General features: G+C 62.1%; 1 protein-coding gene across 1 annotated transcript; it reads left to right on the top strand.

Annotated features, from left to right (window-relative positions):
* The first annotated feature begins 1594 nt into the window (after positions 1-1594).
* KIF3C (kinesin family member 3C) lies at positions 1595-15421 on the top strand. Its single transcript, XM_072858137.1, has 8 exons — positions 1595-3053; positions 7763-7864; positions 7970-8092; positions 8198-8316; positions 9638-9754; positions 10065-10173; positions 10707-10882; positions 11800-15421. Exons 1-8 carry the CDS (start codon positions 1641-1643, stop codon positions 11891-11893), a joined length of 2253 nt encoding a protein of 750 aa, XP_072714238.1. The 5' UTR covers positions 1595-1640; the 3' UTR covers positions 11894-15421.
* Positions 15422-16777: the final 1356 nt, after the last annotated feature.

Raw genomic sequence — 16777 nt, 5'->3', positions numbered from 1 at the left:
CGGCTGGCGAGGGTGACGCTGCCCTGACCCCGCAAGAGGTGGGCTGGGGGGGACATATCCCTGTTCCGGCTGCCAGGCCCAAGGGAAGAGCTTTGTCCCTGCCGGGTTGCTGGGGCTGGACACCTCTCCCTGCCTTCTCCTGCCTCTCCTATCCTCCATCCCGCACCCTGCGGCCCAATCCTGCATCCCTTATCCCACGTCACGCCCCCTGCGTCCTGCATCCCAGTCCTGCATCCCGCAACCCACATGCTGTACCCTCCATCACACATCCCAATCCTGCATCCCACCTCGTGTACCCTGCGTCCCGCATCCCAGTCCTGAACCCGTATCCCACATCCTGTACCCTCCATTGCACATCCCAGTCCTGCATCCTGCATGCAACATTATGTACCCTGCATCCCGCATCCCAATCCTGCATCCCGCATCCCAGTCCTCCATCCTGCATCCCACAAAACTACTCTGCATCCCACATACAAATCCTGCATCCTGCAACCCACACCCTGCATCCCAGTCCTGCATCCCACCTCATGTACACTGCATCCCGCATCCAAACCCTGAACCCGTATCCCACATCCTGTACCCTCCATCAGGCATCCCAGTCCCGCATCCTGTATCTCACATCCTGCACCCTGCATCCCGCATCCCAATCCTGCATCCCGCATCCTGCACCTGCATCCCAGCCCTGCATCCCAGTCCTGCATCCCACATCCCAATCCTGCATCCTGCCTCCCAATCCTGCATCCTTCATCCCACATCCTGCACCCCGCATCCCAGCCCCGCACCCCAGCCCTGCATTCCCTATCCTCCATCCCGCATCCCAGCCCCGCACCCCGCACCCCAGCCCTGCATTCCCTATCCTCCATCCCGCACCCCGCTCCCGCACCCCAGCCCTGCATTCCCTATCCTCCATCCCGCACCCCGCTCCCGCACCCCGCACCCCAGCCCTGCATTCCCTATCCTCCATCCCGCATCCCAGCCCCGCACCCCGCACCCCAGCCCTGCATTCCCTATCCTCCATCCCGCATCCCAGCCCCGCACCCCGCATCCCAGCCCTGCATTCCCTATCCTCCATCCCGCATCCCAGCCTCGCACCCCGCACCCCAGCCCTGCATTCCCTATCCTCCATCCCGCACCCCGCTCCCGCACCCCGCCCCCGCCCCGCCGCAGCACAAAGGCCGGACTACAGCTCCCGGCGTGCCCGGGCGGGCGGCGGGCGGGGGCCGGGGCCGGCAGCGCTCCCTCCTGCCCGCGCCCCTGCGTGTGCGTGTGCGTGTGCGTGTGCGTGTGCGTGTGCGTGTCTGCGGCCGCAGCGAATCAGCCGCGCCGCCCGCCCCCGCCGGCAGCCGCCCTGCCCGCCCTGCCCGCCCTGCCCGTCCCCGTCCCCGCACACGGGCGGGGCGCAGCGGCCGCGCTGCCATGAGCGAACGCCCGGCGGGGCCGCCCCGCCGCCCCCCGGCCCCCCGCACTCTCCGCCCCGGCTGCGCCCGCGGCCCCCGCCCGGCCCCGGCCCCGGCCCCGGTCCCGGTCCCGGTCGCGGTCCCGGCCCCGGCCCCGGCCCGGGGGATGCTGCGGGGGCGGCGCGGCTGAGCCCCCCCCACCGCCGCCGCCCGCCGCCGCGCCCGGCCCCGCCCGCCGCCGCCATGGCCGGTAGGTCCCGCAGCGGCTGCGAGGCGCTGAAGGTGGTGGCCCGGTGCCGCCCCATGAGCAGGAAGGAGGAGGCGGCGGGCTACGAGCGCGTCCTGGAGCTGGACGTGAAGCTGGGGCAGGTGAGCATCCGCAACCCCCGCGCCGCCCCGGGCGAGCTGCCCAAGACCTTCACCTTCGACGCCGTCTACGACGCCAGCTCCAAGCAGGCGGACCTCTACGACGAGACCGTCCGGCCGCTCATCGACTCCGTGCTGCAGGGCTTCAACGGCACCATCTTCGCCTACGGCCAGACCGGGACCGGCAAGACCTACACCATGCAGGGGGCCTGGGCGGAGCCGGAGAAGCGGGGCATCATCCCCATGTCCTTCGAGCACATCTTCACCCACATCTCCCGCTCGCAGAACCAGCAGTTCCTGGTGAGGGCCTCGTACCTGGAGATCTACCAGGAGGAGATCAGGGACCTCCTCGCCAAGGACCAGAGCAAGAAGCTGGAGCTGAAGGAGAACCCCGAGACGGGGGTGTACATCAAGGACCTCTCCTCCTTCGTGACCAAGAACGTCAAGGAGATCGAGCATGTGATGAACCTGGGGAGCCAGACGCGGTCCGTGGGCAGCACCAACATGAACGAGCACAGCTCCCGCTCGCACGCCATCTTCCTCATCACCATCGAGTGCAGCGAGACGGGGCCGGACGGCGAGGAGCACATCCGCGTGGGCAAGCTCAACCTGGTGGACCTGGCTGGCAGTGAGCGCCAGAGCAAAATGGGGGCCCACGGAGAGCGCCCCAAGGAAGCGTCCAAGATCAACCTCTCCCTCTCTGCCTTGGGCAACGTCATCTCCGCCCTCGTGGACGGCAAGAGCACACACATCCCCTACCGGGACTCCAAGCTGACCCGCCTGCTGCAGGACTCCCTCGGGGGCAACGCCAAGACAATCATGGTGGCCACCTTGGGCCCGGCCTCTCACAGCTACGACGAGAGCCTCTCCACCCTCAGGTTCGCCAACAGGGCCAAGAACATCAAGAACAAGCCCCGGGTGAACGAGGACCCCAAGGACACCTTGCTGCGGGAGTTTCAGGAGGAGATCGTCCGGCTGAAAGCTCAGCTGGAGAAACGCGGCATGCTGGGGAAGAAGAGGAGAAGGAGCAGCCGGAGGAAGAAAGCGGTGGATGGAGAAAGCGCCACGGAGAACGAAGGGGAGGATGACAATGAGGATGGCCTGGAGAAGAACATGGAGAATTACTTGAAGGAGCAGAAGGAGAGGCTGGAAGAGGAGAAAGCCGCTATCCAGGATGACCACAGCTTGGTGAGTGAGGAGAAGCAGAAGCTGCTGCAGGAGAAGGAGAAGATGATAGAGGATCTGAGGAAGGAGCAGGAGGCCACAGAGCTGTTGGCCACCAAGTACAAGGTACGTGTTGCCACGCACCGTTGTGAGTGATGCTGGGGAAGACCTCCTTTGCCTCCAGCCCCTCGTGGGGTGCTTGGATGGGTCCCAAGCAGGGTGCCCAAGCGGGGCGTCCGAGCAAGGTGCCCAAGGGCAGCCCCGTGCCCCTGTGTAGCGATGGGCTGGGGTTGCCCTCAGACATGGACCTGCACGGGCACCTTGTGTGGGAGCTCCTGGGGACGCGGGGTGGGAGGGGCCGTGAGGGAGCGGATCACTGGTGGCACGAGTTTGCCGTGCTCAGCTCTCGTCCCCCTTGGCACAACAAAGCATCTTGCGGCGGGGTGGGGGAGTGATGCTGCAGATTCGTCCCCGTGGCCCCGGGAACACGCCCAGGGCTGGGGCTGGGGACACGGCACCGCCTGCCCCCCGCCTGCCCCCCGGTTCTGTCCAACCCCACAGCTCCCGCCCAGCCCGCAGGGCTCTGCTGGCGACGGGCAGGGCTGTGAGCCCGCAGGCAGGGCCCGGCAGCTCTGCAGGGACCCCCGTCCCCCCTCCCCGCCTCAAATCCTTCCCGGCACCCCTGAGCCGGAGCGGGGTCGGTGGGGGCACATTACTGGCACCCTCCAGGCGTTGCACACCGCCGGCTCAGGGGTGCTTGGGGATGGGGGGCTGAGTGTGAGAGGGGCTGCGGCAGCCCCGGCCCAGCCCCAGGCAGCCGTGCCGGGGGTCCGGGGCTGCACCGCTGCCCCTCCCAGCCCTGCTCCCGTCCCCGGTGAGGCTGGGGGGTCCTGACCCCCTCCCACCTGCCCGCGGCTGCTGCGGGGCCGGTGTGAGCGCGGGGCTGGGACGACGGTCACGGCGGTGGGGAAGGAGCCCCAGCACCCTGACCCGCCGCGTCACGCTCCGGCACAGCCCCTCCGTCACCGCGGTGGCCCGGATGCAGTGGCCGGGCTGGAGACCTAGCACGGAGCCCTCCAGGCGGGGATGTGCCCGGGGTGTCTGTCCCTGCCTGGGAATTCAGGGCCTGAGCAGGGGCATGCTCTCGTACCCTCCTCCGTGGCTGGTGCCGTGTTTGTTGCAGCCCCAGGGACGCGTGGCCGTGCCCAGGGACTCATGGCCGTGCCCAAGGATGCACGATCATGCCCAGGGATGCGTGGCCGTGCCTGGATGCCTGCACACTGGGCTCACACTGGGACGTGCTGCCAGGGCAGAGCTGTGGCGGGGGGGACACCGGTCGCTGGCTGGCGTGATGGATGTCCCATGATGGGTGTCCCGGCAGAGCAGGATGCTCAGCAGGGAGGTGGGCTCCTCACAGCCAGTGCCCCCCGCCGCTGCCGCGGCGGAGCGCAAGTTGTCGCTGGCAGCCGTCCCGCGCGGTCTCCTCGTCCGGCATGGTGCAGCGGGTCTGGCTCGGGGCCACTGCCTGTCCTGTAACTGCTGAGTAACGAGGCAGGGCCAGAGGTGAGATGACGCCGCATCCCCTTCGGTGGCCTTCGGAGCCGTTCCGCATGCCGGGACGCTCCGGCCGTGGGGGTACGGTACAGTCACACCAGCGAGGTATCGCCCCAGGGGGCAAAAATCCCCCCTGTGCCAGCGATGGAGGGGCAGAGCCTGCCGTGACACTCACCCCCCCGGGCACTGCCAGGGGCCTGCCTGGGGGGACATTGCGAGGGGCACTGGGTGGCTTCCCGGTGCCCCTGGGCAGCTCTGCCACGCAGCCAGGCCAGGGAAGGAGGCACCGGTGTGAAAAGAGCCCCGTGTTCCGTTCACGTGTTTAATGGCTCTGTAGTGACGGTGGCAAAGGCAGCTGTAGTAATTGGGGGGACACGGGGTGCCCCACACACGCGCGGGCAACGCACGCCGGACCCCGACTTGCCATCACACTCGTGGACGTGGGCTCTGCCTCTGCTGTCTGGCACAGCCGGGGCCCGGCCCCGCCATGCGGCGGGGACACGTGGGCAGCGTCGAGCTTGGAGAGGTGGGGGCCAGCCCACCCCGGCAGATGTGCACCTTGGCACCCAGATGTGCACCTTGGCGCCCAGATGTGCACCTTGGCACCCAAGCAGACGGGCCGTGCCGCAGCGGCAGGCTGTGGAGGAGCCTCTTGGCCAGGGCGCTGGGTGCAGCTGCTCCAGGCCCCTCGCCCGATGGCTCTGCCGGGTGCCGAGGCTGGGGTCAGCGGGCGGGAAAGTGCCAGGGAAGTTATTTGGGTGCTGGAAATGAGTTCCCATGAGAGGCTTAGCGTTCAATCCGTCCCACGCGCTAAAGAAGATTGGGAGTCATCTTCGTTAGCGGGAATAAATGCTTTGGCAGGGAGAAACCGGCAGTGCTAAGAAACCCCTTAATCCCATGGCGAAGGCGGTAGCTGGCGGTGAACCCCGTGGGGAGGGGCGGCTGTGCGGTGCCCTGGCCGAGCATCTTCCCAGCGCCTGCCTGGTCCCCCCTGGTCCCCTTCCTGGTCCCCACTTTGTCCCCCCCGGTCCTGCTGGGGCAGGACGTGCCCCCAGCAGAGCACAAGGAACACTTGCCAGCACAGGGTGCAACTGGGACCGGCTGAGAACTGGTTTTGGAGGAGGAGGTGTGAGGGGCGAGGGGCCTGTAGAGCCCCAGTGCCCCCAGCGTGGCTGCCCCGGGGAGTCCTGGCAGGGGACGGTATGGGGCTGGGCAGGGGGGCTGCCCTCGGGGGTCTCAGCCCCCCACCACGGCAACCCGGTGGCTTCCCGGCAAAATGCCCGGGCAGCGGCACCCAGCTGAAGGCGGCGGGGCCAGGAGGAAGGAGGAATCCCCGGTGTCGGGGTCTGGGGGGGTGCAGCAGGGTCGGGGGGCCGGATGGGGCACCTGTGGGGGGACGTGCACCATAGCACTGAACGGCTGTGAGGGTCTCGTGGCGGGGGGGAAGGTGGAAACTGGTGGTACAGGCATGGGGGTCGTCCCACAGGTGCTGGGGGGGCCGCTTGCACGCCCCTAAAACCCCACGCTGCGCACCCCCACAGCCATCCCGCGCGGGGCCGGGAAAAATGGGGGAAAATAGGGGTAATAGAGTATTGCCCTGGATAGGTGTTGGTGTGAACGGGGGTCTGCAGTTTGCCTGAGCCCCCCGCTCCGTGCCCAGGGCAGTGCTGGGGCACGGCCGTAGGGGCACAGCACCCATGAATGCCACGTGTGCCCCCCAGTGCCAGCGTCCCCCCTTGGCGTGGCGTCACGGCCCTCCTGCGCGGCAGGGCCTTGGCTATGGCGGCGGGGGGGTCCCGGGGGTCCAGACACGGTAAGGAGCAGGGAGGGAGCTTTGCGTTCGGGGCTCTCAATTCAGGGGGTGCAGAGGGACCCAGGCGTGCACGCCCGTGGGTGAGAGCAGACGTGCAGGCGCGGTGGTGGTCAGCGGCTGGCAGGGGTGCCCCGGGGATGGCGGCGGGCGGTGCTGCCGCTGGCGCTGTCTGGGAGATTAATTTTTAAAGCCGTGTGCGGTGGCGTGGGGACGTCTGGATCCATCCGCGATCGTGCGCCTGAGCCGCAGCCATGGTGCCACCCCCCCCCTCGGTGCCAGCTGCGCTGTCCCGCTGACACCCTGACACGGTGATGCAGCTATGGGTGTGCACGCACCCTGTGCATGGGTGCACACGCATCTTGCACGGGCGTGCAGACGCCCGCTGTGTAGCGTGCTGACCTCATGCACTTGTGTGCATAGACACACAGTGCTTGTACACACACCGTCACGCGTGTGCACGCGTATCTGGCGTGTGTGCACACACCCGGCACGTGTGTGCACACCCCCGTGCCTGTGCACACACGTGGGCATGCGTGAGTGTGCATGCATGCGTGTACTAATGTGTGTGTGTGCATGGGCATGCAGGGATGTGTGTGCATGAGCGTACTCACGTGTGTGCACGGGGGCTGCGCACAAGCGTGTGCGTGCATGGGGTAAAGCAGCGTGTGCACGTGTGCGAGCACAAACACCTGCACGCTTGGGCGTGTGTGTAGAAATGTGCGGGGACACGTGCGTGTGTACGAGCGTGTGCGTGTGTGTGCAGGGCGTGTGACTGCGCACAGACACGTGCGTACATGGGGGTGGGCACGTACACCGATACGCGCGTGTGTGAGTGCAGCCGTGGGGCAGGGGAGCCCCTTTCCCCCGGGGAGGCAAAGGGAAACGCAGCTGGGGTGGGGTGTGGGTGACGGGGTGGGGTGTGGGTGACAGGGTGGGGTGGGGTGGGACGGGGTGGGCTGAGCGGGTCGGGATGGGACGGGACGGGACGGGGTACGCACAGTCCCAGAGCCTGGCTGAGCTGCGGGAAGCGCTGCTGCGGGTGGTTTCCCTGCGGCGTCTCCCCCGGCAGCTCCCAGGGGGCTCGGGGCAGAGACCCCCGCCCTGCTCGGCACGGCTCGGCTGGGGCTGGGTCCCCGCTGCCGGCAGCTGCTGCACATCTGTGGCGTCCCGCGGGCTCGCAGCTGTGCGGAAGGAAGCGGGACCTGAAAGAGCCCGGGCTCGGTGCCAGCGGCCCCACGCCATGTCCCTGCGGAGGCGTGGGGCCGCTGGCCGCTGAGCAGCCCCCTCCCCATCAGCTGGGGACCGAAGCGTGTGCTGCATCGAAAGCTGCCAACTCCCTGAAGCCAGGGGTGAGGACAGGGTGCCCAGGACAGGGACCAGGGACGGGGGTGACCACCCGGCAAGGATGGCCTGGGGCAAACCCCATGGGGCCGTGCTCTGACCCCCCGCCCCGCTCTGTCCCTCCCAGGCGATGGAGAGCAAGCTGCTCATCGGTGGCAGGACCATCGTGGACCACACCAACGAGCAGCAGAAGATGCTGGAGCTGAAGCGGCAGGAGATAGCCGAGCAGGTAACGGTGCGGGGGCCCGACCTGGCTTAGGCGGGTGACGGTGACAGGGGCGTCCCGGGGGCCGGTTCCCCCTCCTGGCTCTGAGCGTTTCCCCCTGCGCCACAGAAACGCCGGGAGCGGGAGATGCAGCAGGAGATGTTGCTGCGGGATGAGGAGACCATGGAGCTGCGGGAGACTTACACCTCCCTGCAGCAGGAGGTGGAGATCAAAACCAAGAAGCTGAAGAAGGTGAGAGCGTGGCAGGTGGGGACAAGCGTCCCTCCAGCCGCCGGAGCCCCGGGGCTCGTCGCAGTCCCCGAGCCGTGGGGCTGAGGGGCTGCTCCTCTCCCCCAGCTGTACGCCAAGCTGCAGGCCGTGAAGGCGGAGATCCAGGACCAGCACGACGAGTACATCCGCGTGCGCCAGGACCTGGAGGAGGCGCAGAACGAGCAGACGCGGGAGCTGAAGCTCAAGTAGGTGGTCGTGCATCCCCCGTGCCCCCGGGCGCAGCCGTGCGGGGTGTGCAGGGCAGAACTGGGGGGCACACAGCAGAGCTGGGGTGCAGAGAGCAAAGCTGGGGTTTGCAGAGCAGAGCTGGGGTGCACAAAGCAGGGCTGGGCTTTGCAGAGCAAAGCTGGGGTGCACAGGGTAAAACTGGGGTGTGCAGAGCAGAGCTGGGGTGCGCAGAGCAGAGCTGGGGTGCGCAGCTGGAGGGAGCGATACGCCTGCTGATGGGGACAACTGAGCGCTTCCTACCCTGTCAGTGGTGGCAGAAGGTATAAAACATATTTAAACCTCTTGAGCTGGGTGAGTTGCACGCGAGAGCGTTAACAAGTTGCTGAGAACGGTGAAAAACCAGAAAAGGCACAAGCAGAAACGACCGCACAGCAGCAGCGCAGGCTACGGCTGAGGTACGGGGCGCGGCGGTGGTAGCTGGAGGTAAGTGTCCCCCGAGGGCACCTGGAGACCTGCTCCGGCCCCAGCGGGGTCTTTCGGGGGGACTCAGGGTGAGCCCCAGCCCCGCGGGAGTTCCCGGCACGACGGTGGCACCCGGCAAAGGCGGGCAGCGTTTTCCGTCCAGGAACCTCCCAGCAGGAGACGCAGCTGCTGGTCCACCGCCTTTGGTGGGTTTGTTTTCACTTCAAGCAATAATCTTATTCAATATCTTTAAAAAACCGCACCCAGCCATATATAAGTACTTTAGCAGTTTTAAGGTAAAATATTTAAACCTTTACTAGAAACAAAATTTCATCTCAAATTTTGCTACCTTTCCCTTCGAACATGATTCAAACTTTTTAAAAGCCGGCAACTCAATGAAGCAACTCATCAACTCCAAACGGTTTTCTGCAGCTGCTCAATTTGCCCCCAAAAATGTGGGCAAAAAGATTCCCTCTGGGGTCCATTTTGCATCATTGAGCTTTCCTTTATCTTCTGGTCGGGCAGCTGGGGGAGCGGATGGTCCGGAGAGGAGGGGGGTTCCTGCCCGGAGGGAAGCTTGCAGAGCTGCCCGAGTGTCTTTGCTCCTCTCCGATGACCGTCTTCCTCTGCCCTCCCTCTCCTGCCTCTCTTGCCTCTCTGTCGGGCGGATCTATCGCTTCAACCTCTCCATTTCCATCATGTTTCCATCTTCTGGATGTTTTCCCATTTCCCTGTGTCTCCCTCTCTTCCTGACATCCCTTTCCTCTCCCTTTCCAACCTGTTCTCTGTCACTTGTCACATTAACTCCTTCCTCTCCTGCTCCTTCCCATCCCCTTGCTCCCACTCCGTCTCTCTCTTGGCCGGTCGCTCGCTCAGGTACTTGATCATCGAGAACTTCATCCCACCGGAAGAGAAGAACAAGATCATGAACCGCCTGTACTTCGACGGTGAGGAGGACCAGTGGAAGTTCCAGCCGCTGGTGCCCACCGGAGGGTACGTCCCCGGCCCCGACCCCCGCTCTGCCCCAGCGCTGCCAACCCACAGGCACGAAGCCTCTGCCTGCAGGGCAGGGATGTCCCCGGGCTGGGGGGGGACAGCAGGGACCCCAGGATGCTTGCAGGTGCCTACGGGTGGAAATCCTCTGCAAGCCAAGCCCCACCAGGAAGGGCCACCCTTCACTCGCTATAGACGAGCTCTGTTCATCACTGTTTGGATGCATTTTTAGTAGGAACATGCATTTGGATGCATTTTTAGAACATAAATTGTTCTCTAATAAATGTTCCTCTCTTAATTTATTTTTTAGAAACAGCAACCAAATGAAGAAGCGGCCTACCTCTGCGGTGGGGTACAAGAGACCCATCAGCCAATACGCCCGCGTGGCCATGGCCATGGGGTCTCATCCTCGGTACCGGGTAAGTGAGAGGGCCCTGGTGCGTGCCGGGGGGACAAGAAGTCATTGGATAAATGGGATGGATAAATGGGAGGGAGGGATGGGTGGGTGGGTGGGTGGATGGATGGATGGATGGATGGGTGGATGAACAATGGGAGAGAAGACGGAGTAAACAAGCTCATGATGATTTGGGATACGTCAGTTGAAGCTCCCAGCTTTATCCTCCCACTTGGCCGGGTCGGTGGCTGTGCTCTCAGCCGGTCCTTGAGCTGCTGGCTCACTGGCCCTGGCAGCTCCTGCCGTTTGAAAGGCCGGGGCCATTCAGCCTCGCCTGCTGGACTCAGCCCCAGGAAAGACCAGAAGAGCCTGAGCACAGTAGGGAGCCTGGGCTCCAGTTTGGAGCTTGCACTGTGGCTGTGGCAGCCAGAGGAGGGTCCTGCTCCCTGGTGTGCTCATCAGTTTTTCTCGGCAGCGTGGACTTGCCGGAGCTGGTGCTGTGTTTTGCCATGCGGTGATTCCTCGTGTTGGTTTTCCCTTTGCCCTGTCCTGCTGCAGGCTGAGAACATCATGTTCTTGGAGCTGGACCTCTCCCCTCCGGCCATCTTCGAGTTTGAGCGGAGCAGGGACCCGGCAGAGCAGGACCCCCGGGCTCTCCACCTGGAGAGGCTGATGCACCTGGACAGCCTCCTGGAGCGGCCGGCGGCCTCCCGGGTGAGGAAGTCCCGCTCCTGGTGAGTGCCGGCGGGCGGGGAGACGCGCAGGGGTTGTGCCGCGGCCGGGATGCTCAGTGCAGGGCAGCGCGTGGGCTTGGGGCAGGCAGAGGAGTCGCAGGGGAGCTGCAAGCCCCCCATTCCTTTTGGGGTTGAAACTGGCCACGAGTTGTTGGGGTGTGATCAGATTTTAAAATAGGGCTGACATTGCTTTGGTAACGGTTGTTGGAGAAGTATTAAAACCAGGGTGAGGATGTCGTATATCATCATGTACATCTCAGCACAGGAAAGACATGGACCTGCTGGAGCGGGTCCAGAGGAGGCCACGAAAATGGTCAGAGGGCTGGAGCACCTCTGCTGTGAGGAAGGGCTGAGAGAGCTGGGGTTGTTCAGCCTGGAGAAGAGAAGGCTCCGAGGGGACTTTATTGTGGCCTTTCAGTTCTTAAAGGGGGCTTATAAGAATGATGAGGACAGACTTTTTAGCAGGGCCTGTAGCGACAGGACAAGGGGTGATGGTTTTAAATGAAAAGAGGGGAGATTCAGACCAGATCTAAGGAAGAAATGTTTTACGCTGAGGGTGGTGAGGCACTGGCCCAGGTTGCCCAGAGAGGTGGTCGATGCCCCATCCCTGGAAACATTCCAGGGCAGGTTGGCCGGGGCTCTGAGCAACCTGCTCTGGTTGAAGATGTCCCTGCTCGTGGCAGGGGGTTGGACTGGATGGCCTTTGAAGGTCCCTTCCCACCCAAACCGTTCTGTGAGTCGATGATATACGTGTATCCCAGATGATAACACACAAGGTATCGTCCTGCCCAGTGCTGGGTGTCCTTTGGTGCTGCCTGCATAGCAAATGACTGAGAAGATGGCTGGATTTTGGGGAGAGCAGGAGGCTGGGGAAGGAGAAGGAAACCAGTTTTTCTCTGTTCGTCCCCCCCCTCCAGGTGCCAGACGCCGCGGTCACTGCCATCCTCAACCACGCATGTCTCCCTCACCTCCAGCTCCCCACGCACCACCACGACGCCAGCTCAGGAGTGACGTCCTGGACCCCCTCATCCCCCGCACCGCCTTGCAGCGAGGACTGTGCCCCGCCGACGGCCACGGAAGGGGCCCCAGCCGGCAGCATTTCCACCGGTCCCAGTTCGTCTTTGTCTTCAGCTACTTTGTGTGCGCGTGTGTTTGTGTGAGACGCCCACGAACAGCCCCGGGGCGAGGGGAGCTGCCCCCTCCTTCCTTCTGCCCCTGTCTCCCCGATCTGGATCTGTCACTTTATTTATTTAACGTATTTATTTATGGAGTGGTTGATGCGCAGTCAGGAGGCGCGTTCGGACTGGAGGACATCCAAGGCTGGCAGCAGGCACCACGCCGAGCGCTTCTCGGGTACGCTCAGCTCCCACCCTCCCCCACGCCGCCGCCGCAGCCCCCACGCAGGGCTGGGGCACGGGGACAGCGCCGGGGTGGGCACCACCGGCGTACTGCTCACCATCGTGCTCCGCAGAGCAGGCAGGAGAGGGCACATGCCCCTCTTTGGTGGCTTTGGCAGAAGGTGAGGCAGCCCTGGACTCTGGCGCTGCATTTGCTTTGCTGGATCCCAGGGAATTTGGCGATTTCTACAAGGATTTGGAGACTTTGTGGTGGCAGCACCTTGCGCTGGGCTTGTCAGAGGCCCAGAGGGACTCTCCAGCCTGCAGTCAACACTGGTGGCAGCAGTGATGTGTCATTGACTTCTGGGCATGGCTGTCACTCCAGAAATGCCAGCTCCATCCACAGAGAGGGCTTGCAGATTAACCAAGCCAAGTCAGTCCCAGTGGTGCCGAGACTTTGTTCACCTGTGCCACGCTCTGGAGACGGCTGGCCCTGTCCTCTTCAGTTGCCTGACACCCAGCTTGCTCCCATCCCTGACTAAGTGGGTGTTTAACTCCTTACAGCAAGAACAGGAGAGGGAAATCTCCGTCCCTTCCACCCACCCCTCCCAAAGACACACATAGTCTCGGGAGCAGTGCTAAGTGAAACCAGAGGTGAGAGTGTCCGCCGTCCTGCCAACTAGAGGCAACGAAGAAATGCAGGACAAGATGGTGATGCCCGGAGGAGTGATGTCAACATTGCTCTCTCTGGGCTGGGTAATACCATGTGGAGGTCACCTCGTAGTTGGGAGAAGTTTCCTGGTGATCATGTGGGTCGTGGAGGGATGGACGTGAAATGGGTCATGGATAAGAGGGGGCAAGCCATAAGGCCACTCTGGCGATCTGAAACCCATCCCAGGTAGCAGCACGCATAGGTGCCAGGACATCGCTCGTGTTCCTGAGTGATTCAGCTTTCAGCAGTTCGACTGAGGGAAGGTGGGTCCTTGTTGAAGACCATTCCTGGCAGTGCCAGGCCAGCAGCTGTGGTTTCCCTGGGATGGCTTCCAGATGCGCGGAGGTGGGAGGGATCCCTTTGTTGGACAAGATCCTAACGAATGAGGGAGCGACCCCCTGGTTCACGTGAGAGGATCCGGGTCTTCAAAGGGACGAATGCTGAGGCCAGTCCCTGGGAAGGCAGATCTGAGAAGACTGCAGGTAGGGACTGTCTTCTGGCGTCTTCTGGCAATGAAGAGAATTTCTTCCGCTGGAGGACTGCTCACTGCTCACCTCGATGACTCCTGCACACAGGACCCGGGGTGAGGGAGGGAGAGGGAACGAGGCACAGACACGGAGCAGAAACATCAGGAGCAGAAACATCAGCTGTGTCTACTTCAGAGCAGTGCAAGTCCCACCCAACGCGAGTGTCCCATCAACATGCTCCGTGTGGCTGGGGCAGCCACAGACCTTCCCACCCATCTCCTGACACATCCCCTGCTCTGGCACGGGGTGTCTTCTCCCCATCCCCTGTAACATTGTCCTGCCTCGTGCTCTTGATCGTTGTCCTCTGCCACCGTCTTCCCTTCCCCACCTGCGCCCCATGGCACCTTCTGCCTCTGGAACCTTTGTCCCCTTCTCCACCCCAGCAGCTGGCCTGTAGGCTATGTTGGAAGCTGTAGGTTGCTCCCAGGACTGAGCTCACTCCCTTCGAGCAGCAGCCAGGTCTGGTCTGTGCTCAGCCTGGGGAGGAGGGTGCCGGAGGAAGGGAGTTTGAGGAGCGAGAGGTGGGTCCCTTCCACAGCTTGGGGTGAGGTCCTTCTGTCCGCAGGTACCGCCAGCAGCCAGGGGGTTGTCCGTGCGCATCCCCCGGCGCAAGCTGGCTCTGGCCCCATGAAACACGGTGGACGAGGGACCTAGTTCTTTATTTAGTTTTCAGGATAGCGTCTGGGAGTCAGGGCCAGGAAGCACAGACCTCAGAAAGGGGAGAAGCTGTCTGCAGGGTGGCCTGCAGGAATGTATTTTCCTCCCTTCCTTGTTTTCTAATTGCCCCAAGTTCATCTTCAGCCGGATCAGCAGCTCGTGGAGCCCTGAGGTGGTGACCCAGTGACAGGCTCTTTCACCTCCATTCTCTACCCAGGGCATGGGAAACAAAGCTCAAGAGTTGATGGTGTCCTCTCGTTCCCCTGGCTTGCCCCCAGCCATGGAGCATCCTGTCGAAGGGTGGATGTGTGCCACACCGGTCTCCCATGGCACACGTTGGTCCTCATCTGTGTCACGGCAAAGGACAGGTCCAGCAGGACTGTGGTCACGGTGGGATCCGCGTGGAAGCCCTTCCAGCAGAGCACAGGACAGGCGTGTGAGCACCCGGTGCAGGGGATGGGCTGAGCCGCTTTCAATGTCCAAGTGCCGCTTGTATCGCATCTATCGTGCGCGTGGGTCTGGCAATCTCCCGTGCACTCGCTCCGTCTCTCTCCACCGCTGCCAACGACCTCCCAACCTCCTTAGCACAAACCCCGAGGAAGGTTGCAAGCAGATGCTGGTGATTCGAGCTGAGACCGGGCGAGCTCGCGGCGGCGTTTTCCCTCTGCCTCGGGTGGCTCCGCAGCCTCTCTGCATCGCTGCAGCACCCTCAGATGTATATTTGTAATGTTCTTTGGTGTTTGTATGTTGGTGCGTGTGTATTTACATATGAGTGTGTGTAGGTGTGTGTGGGTGCGCGTGCGTATGTAGCCAAGGGATCTATTTACCGTCAATGTGAGTGACTGTACAGGGGGCAAATCCCAGAGGGGGTACGGGGCCGGGCTGGGGCTTTTTTCTTTGTTGTTTAACTGTTTGATTTTGGGTTTCCAGTTTGGACTTCTGTTTTTCATGAGGGGGTGGGTGCGGGTCTGTTTTGGATTCATTGACAAGGTGAGGGCCTTGATTAGGACCAAATTTTTGTGCCTGTTGCTCTGGTGATTTATTTAGAAATCAAAAGTTTACTGTATGGTGGCCCATCCTTGTCACTCTATACATAGGGATATACAGGACATATTATAAATATATATATATTATACATACTGTATGGAGAGAGGTCATTAATCTCACACCCCCTCTGGCTTTGGATGGACACCTCTTCAATATGCTGTAATGTAGCTTTGACCCAGTGCTGGGAACGACCAGAAAGCGCCAGCACCCTTCAGAAAACTGGCAATGACACCAATAAAGGAATGAGCATCATTGCAAAGGGCGTCTGCAGCCTCGTTCATCCGCAGCTCCGGCTGGCTGGAACCCACCGGCACCGCGGTGCCGCAGCCGATGTACTAATCTAAGCGCAGCTCCGCATCGCGTACCCTGCTCGGGGGGACCTCACGGGCTGTGTGTGTTTAGAGACAAGGATTTGGGATTTGGGCTCCTGCTGCTGCGCGAACGGGGGCACCGATGCCTGCCCGCCTGGATTTCTCCATGTGTTTCTCCTGTTTCGTATAAGATGGAGCATTTGTACTAAGCTGTAATTTGCAGGAAGCTTCACTAGGACAAGGTCTAAGCAGCAAAAGCTGGTTTTGCTAGGTATGAGCTCTCTCTATATATATAAAAGTCATGAGCTCCAAGAGTGTGGAGAAAATTGGTAAGTTGATTTTGGGGGATTTCATTTTACGTGCTCGCCTAGTTCCTTCCAGCTTAGTGACGCTGATGCCAGGAACGGGTCCCGGCACAGTCTGGTTTATCAGCATCGATGCAGCGAGGTCTGCAGCCTGCGTTAGGTGCAGCACGGGAGGTTGGCAAAGGGGGAGGCTGGAGCCGGGCGGGAGGGCTGGCCAGGAGCCCCCGCAGGTCACACGCGTGGGGAGGGTGGCTCTTGCAGAGGAAGGAGTGAAGAGCCTGGGGGTAAAAGCAAAGTAAGAGAAGTGAGGTTAACCAGGGAGTTACAGCCCAGGGGGAGAGGAAGGCAGGCCCAATGGACATTCAAGTGAATCAAAACCACTGATGCAAATGGGATTTTTGGTAGCTGAAACAGTGAAGAGGGAGCAGCAATAGTGAGCAGGGAAGAGGCTGGGCATCTCTCCTCCCAGGTGCCACTGCATTTTTCCCATGCCACTGGAAAACGGGAAAACTCCCACATCTCACGCATTAATGAAGCTCTTACTAAGCAAACACTTCAAAGGCACTGAATTCCCATGCTTCGAGATTGTCCTCGGCAGTCTGCCCTGTCCTGGCACCCGCAAGGCTCTCCAGAAGCACGGGCAGCTGATGCCGGGTATCGCTCACAGCTGCCGCCACGGCTCCTCGTGCTCCCCAGCACGTTTAACACGGGCCTTTCCTCGTGAGCTGCCTCTGTACGCTCGTCCCATGGGTAGCCTGGGTGCCCGTGGGCGAGGATGTGGACAAAGGACAAAGGACATGGATGTGGACATGGGCGAGGACGTGGACATGGACAAGACACACAATGAGAAGGAAAAGGAAAGGGAACAAGAAGGTGATGTGTAGGTATATTAGTAGTAAGAGAAAAATGAAAGAAGGATTCTTCACTCTGCACCGGGGAATGAATGATAATATCAGAGGAAAAAACTAAGCATGCAATCATTTTTTTTTGCTTCAGTCT

Source organism: Ciconia boyciana, chromosome 3 (genome assembly GCF_034638445.1).
Source record: "Ciconia boyciana chromosome 3, ASM3463844v1, whole genome shotgun sequence".
Classification (NCBI taxonomy): domain Eukaryota; kingdom Metazoa; phylum Chordata; class Aves; order Ciconiiformes; family Ciconiidae; genus Ciconia; species Ciconia boyciana.
The sequence above is the reverse complement of the archived record's forward strand: the minus strand, read 5'-3'. Positions and strand labels throughout refer to the sequence as shown.

Excerpts from the sequence above, each read along its gene's own strand:
- KIF3C (XM_072858137.1), top strand. The coding sequence starts at position 1,641 with ATGGCCGGTAGGTCCCGCAGCGGCTGCGAGGCGCTGAAGGTGGTGGCC. Across the intron at positions 3,054-7,762 it reads TGTTGGCCACCAAGTACAAG|GCGATGGAGAGCAAGCTGCT; the intron begins GTACGTGTTGCC and ends TGTCCCTCCCAG. Across the intron at positions 8,093-8,197 it reads AAACCAAGAAGCTGAAGAAG|CTGTACGCCAAGCTGCAGGC; the intron begins GTGAGAGCGTGG and ends CCTCTCCCCCAG.